This window comes from Coptis chinensis, chromosome 8 (genome assembly GCF_015680905.1).
Source record: "Coptis chinensis isolate HL-2020 chromosome 8, ASM1568090v1, whole genome shotgun sequence".
Taxonomy (NCBI): domain Eukaryota; kingdom Viridiplantae; phylum Streptophyta; class Magnoliopsida; order Ranunculales; family Ranunculaceae; genus Coptis; species Coptis chinensis.
Genome location: NC_141463.1, coordinates 79,578,365 through 79,583,618, shown reverse-complemented (window position 1 = coordinate 79,583,618; position 5,254 = coordinate 79,578,365). Strand labels below are relative to the sequence as shown.

Here is a 5,254-nt window from a genome sequence, read left to right as displayed (position 1 = left end):
ATACCCCCATTATTATTACGCTTTAGTCGATCTTCCAAAAATTTATATGCCTCGTAGGCTCCTTTACTTAGGAAACTACCCCATTCATTATGTCTAGGACTTCTTTATGGTGGTGTATAAGTCCTTTGAAAAGGCCGCGAACTAACGTGTCTTTGCTAGGTGATGGTGTGGATACTCTATAAGGAGATCGGTGAAACGATTCCAAGCCTCTGAAAATGATTCATGAGGATTACCGAAAGAAGTGAATCTTGGAAAGCATTTCATCCGTCTTTAGGGGTGGGTAAAAATGTTCCATAAACAATTTGAACAAGTTTGGCCCACGAGTCCACGAAATTAAGCTTGGGCAGTTAACCAAGACACCCTTATCGGCTAAAGTGAAAGGGAATACCCTCAATTTAATTTGTTCCGCACCAACCGTAGGATGGTGGAATGTTATAAGGACTTGTTCAATCCTACGTGTCTTTGATAAGGTTTTTCATGGTCTAAACCATGAAAAGCGGGTAAAAATTAAATATATTTGGGGGATCGAAATCCCCACCGGTCTACGCTAGAACGATGCAAGATTTAGGGCTATCGCTCAAGGCTTTATAAAAAGTCGAGAGAGGAGTCTTTTTCTTCACCATAATATCGGTGGTGTGTGTGAAATAGTAGCTAGATGTGTAGTGGGTGGGAAACTAGATAGACTTGTTTGTTGGCGTTGTGTAATTCGTTAGTTGTTTTTCTTCGACCGGACCTTAATCTCATGCAAGACTAAGTCGAACTTAACTAAACATGCAACACTCCAAACAATTACGATATACTAGTAGAAACCTCTAACGGAGATGCGAGGTGTGGAAGAAAGGAATACGATTAAGGTCCTTGCTTAAGCTTATGAATATCATCTTGTTTACGCTTATTAGGTGTATATAACAAGTTAAAACACTGAAAAACTTGAAAAATCGGTTTGAAACAAACACAGTGGAAATTTGGCAAATTTCAGACTTAGGCGCGGTGCGCTTCGCTTAGAAGCCATGATGTCGGCGCTCAGTGTAACTTCAAGTTACAGTATTTTAGGGCGGGTCGCGCTCAAGGTTCCAGGCGTTTGGTAGCGAGTGCGCTCCGTTTGAAGCGCGAATGTGCTTAGTGTAATTTTGCGGAACTTTTCAACGCTGAAACGGACAACCACAGTATGAATCAAACAAGGGTGGGTGGGTTTAATGGGACTTAAAAATGACTAATTATACTATGAAAACAATGCTAAAGCGAAACTAAGATGGCAGCGGCGCCATTTGATATAAGATAAAATTGTTAGTTTACCTACGAAATGAACGATGAAACTCAAAACGTAAGTAAACTATAACTACTTTATGTTGCCTATATTTTATCAAAGTTTCTACTCTCAATTCTATCGAAATAGAGTGGAGTAACAAATTCGTTCCACTCCTAGTTCTCTTGCATGGAATGCTTGATAGTCTAATTAATCGGTCTTAAGTCTAATGAGAGCTTTATGAAGGGTGTTATACTACGATACAATATGAAATTGATTATGTTGAATTTAAACTACGAATGCTATGGAAATATGATTGTTTTTGAATCTAGATAAAAGATTAGAGGGGAATTGAATCCACCTCGAATCCAACTTAATAACCTAGCATAGATTCTTGTATCTCGATTCTTACGTTCTTACGGCAAGAATTTCGAGTTCTAATCCCTAGTGTTCATGGCATTTCTACCAAATACTAACTAGCATGTGAGGTCGTCCACCCATTCTCATGGCGAATCACGACCTTCTAGAGTGGAATAGATTCTACAACGCTTCTACATTATACCACTAAGTTTTCATCAAAGCTTCATCAACCCCTCTAATGGAGGTTTTAGCATTGAGTCATCAACCCATCATTTCCCATTGAATTATAACTACACATCATATTAAAATTCTAACTTAACTAATTTAACTAACAATGTTTCAATCTACTTAAACTACGAAATGATAATAAACAAGAATTAAAACTAGATCTATAAATTGAAATGACAAAAATCAAAACTGACAAAATAACTATTTTATTTATCTAATCAATCAAGAACAATGATTCAAAGACTTAATCTAAAACAAGAATTGAAAATGGAACTTAAACTTAATTACTCTACTGAAAACTTAGATCTAGAATTATCTATAGTTTTAGGTCTAACTAGCTACCATTAACAAAGGCTAAGCTTTGGTTTTTATATGTTCAGATCCAAAAATCGTGCATGGGCTTGGAGCCATATTTTGGGCCAGAGAATCAGGCCCAAAACCCAATACTTTCAGTCCAAAAAGGCCTCTTCAGCTGCAGTTGACTTTGATAGACTTTTCGTCCACTTTTGCTCCTCTGATTGGGCCAAGCCTTGGACCATTGAAAAGCTCTTTCCGAGCCGGTCGTTTTGACATAAGGTAGGCCCCATTCGAGGTTTGAGTCCAAAGATCTGACGCCTTCGGAAGTTCTCACGACTTTGTGTCTTTGTTTTACGCCAAGGCCGACTTTTCAGCTTTTGACCGGGCTTTAGAAAGGCTTTGTCTTTTTGAATCTTGGCCTTTAATCACGGAACTCCTTAGTAACTGACCTTTGCTCCTTTATCTCGCTAAAGTGGCACATTTACGCACATAATGGACTTTGAAGCCCGAAATGCATAAAACACGTAATGTCAGTGTTAACTCTTAATTATTACTCACATAATTGGTCTAAAAGTATGACTGTTACAGGGTTAAAACTACAGTTTTGGGCTCTTATCAGGTGTTCACCAAGTTCTTCTGCCCATACTGCCATGCGAGTTGTTTTGTTGACTTTAAGAAGGATCTTCTTTAGTAGGAGGTTGGTGAGCACTTTGATTGGATGTGCTTGGAAGTATGGCATGAACTTTCTTGCTGAGTAAAGTAATGCAAGTACTGCCTTTTCAATGTGGGAGTAGTTCTTCTCAGCTGGCAACAATGTTTTACTTGTGAAGTAGATCGGTTTCTCTGCATTTTGTTTCTCTTTGAAGAGAACTGAATCAATAGTGAAGTCAGACACAGCTAAGTACAACCCCAGTGTTTCACCATCATTTGGTTTTGCCAGCACAGGTGGTGTTGACAAGTAGTCCTTGAGAGTAGAGAACGCCTAGTGGCATTGCTTGTTCCATGAAAACTGTTCACCCTTCTTGAGAATTTGCAGAAAAGGTCGGCATTTGTCTGATGTTATCGATATGAATCGGTTTAGAGCTGCCACCATTTTTGACAGTTTCTGTATCAGCTTTTTTGTTTTTGGGTTGGGCATGTCCAAGAACACTCGAATCTGATCTGGGTTTTCTTCTATCCCCCATTGTGAGACCTGATACCCTAGAAATTTCCCAGAAGACGCTTCAAATAGGCATTTCTCAGGGTTAAGTTTCATCTGAGTTCGCTGAAGTCTGGAGAACGCTTGTGTGAGATGATCTAAGTGATCTCCAGCTTTCTTGCTTTTGACGACCATGTCGTCTATGTAGACTTCCATGGTGTCACCTAACATGTCTTGGAAGGTGACGAGTCGCTGGTAGGTTGCTCCAGCATTCTTGAGGCCGAACGGGAGGACGTTGTAACAGTAAATTCCTTGCTCTGTTATGAATGAGGTTTTCACTTGGTCTTCTTCTGCTAGTGGGATTTGGTTGTAGCCATTGTATGCATCCATGAATGACAAGAGCTTGTGGCCACAAGTCTGGTCCACAAGTCGGTCGATTCTTGGTAAGGGGAAACTATCCTTAGGAGCTTCCTGATTTAGGTTGGTAAATTCCAGGCAAAGGCAAACTATGTCATTCTTTTTTGGGACTGCTACTATGTTAGCGACCCATTCAGGGTAATCAACCTTCCTAATGAAGTTAACTTTTTTGAGATTTTAGACCTCTTCATTGATTGCTTTTTGAAATCTAAGGGATAACTTTCGAGGTCATTGGCGAACTAGTTTAGCATTTGGGTTAACATTTAACTTATGACATGTAACATTGGGATCAATTCCAGGCACATCAATATACGACCAAGCAAAAATATCTTTATTTAATGATAAAAATCTTACAAGTTGTGCCTTGAGAGTAGGATCAATGTTAGCTCTTACATAAACGAACTTAGGGTCATCCTCAGTTCCTAGGTTGACCTTTTCTTTCAACTCGGGCTGAGCAGCCACCGCAGTGGGCTAAGCAACCTCTAGGGTCTTGGTCTCTTGCGGTGTCTCCTTGACCTGAAGGGGTGGGGCGACCTCTGGGGTCTGGGCTTCTAGAGGGACATTTTTTACCGATCCCCCAGTGTTCTCCTTTGTCAATTCACTTTGGGGGGTATTGGTCAGGGTCTTGCCTCAGAGATGAAGTCTTCTACCAGCTTGGTTTTGGCGATCTCTCCCTGGTTTTTGAGTGAAGCCCCAACAAGCTTGTTAACTGAGAGAATCTGGTTGCAATTATGAGCATTGAGTTGGTTGCTTCTGAGCTCTATCATGCCTCTGGGGCCAGGGAAGTGTAAAACTTGATGGAGTGTTGATGGCACTACTTGCATCTTGTGGATCCAATGACGTCCTAAAATAGTAGTATAAGATGAGTTGACATCCAGAATGCTGAATCGCATGTTGATGCTGACTTTATCTTTGTGTGACCCAACTGAGACAGGTAGAATTATGTCTCCAATTGGGTCAGCTTGAGATCCATTGAAGCCATAGAGGGGGGCTATTGGATCAATCATAACCGACCTAGGCAAGTTCATCTCTTTGAGGATTTGATAGAACAGGATGTCGCACAAACTTCCTGGGTCGATGAGGACACGCTTGACTGTCCAGTCACTAATTTTGAAGTGGACAACTAGGGCATCATTCTGTGGGAGGCAAACCTTGTTGAGGTCGGTCTCAGTGAAGGTTATGTCTCCTGAGTTGTGGCCAGCTGGTTGTGGAATGGTGGTTGCTTGGGAAGAGAACTAGTATACTTCTTGGAGAACGCCAACTCTTCTCCTCTTCTCCCTGGAGAATGTTGATCATCCTGTTATTATCTCTGTCGGATGAGTGCTGGCGGTGCTTGAAGTTTTAGTAGTGGTTTGTATACTTCAAAAGAGTTTAGATTAGAAGTTAAGGTTCATCCTAAATTGTTTAAAGTTTGAGTGAGGGAGATGTGAAGAAGAAAGGTAGACTCTTGAAATGATTAGAATGGTTCTAAGCTAATGAAAACTTGAAAGCTAGATTGTTGTATTGAAATGACTTAAAAACATGAAGGGGAAGATTGATTAAAACATTGAAATGAAATCAAGCAAACA

The 5,254-nt window shown here is 40.4% G+C and overlaps 1 protein-coding gene across 1 annotated transcript; it reads right to left on the bottom strand.

Annotated features, from left to right (window-relative positions):
- Positions 1–4,303: 4,303 nt before the first annotated feature.
- On the bottom strand, positions 4,304–4,714 carry LOC147483334 (uncharacterized). The gene has a single exon (XM_086579535.1). The coding sequence runs from the start codon at positions 4,712–4,714 to the stop codon at positions 4,304–4,306; it is 411 nt and encodes a 136-aa protein (XP_086435661.1).
- Between the last annotated feature and the right edge of the window lie 540 nt (positions 4,715–5,254).

Coding starts and splice junctions, on each gene's coding strand:
- LOC147483334 (XM_086579535.1), bottom strand. CDS start 4,714: ATGAACTTGCCTAGGTCGGTTATGATTGATCCAATAGCCCCCCTCTAT.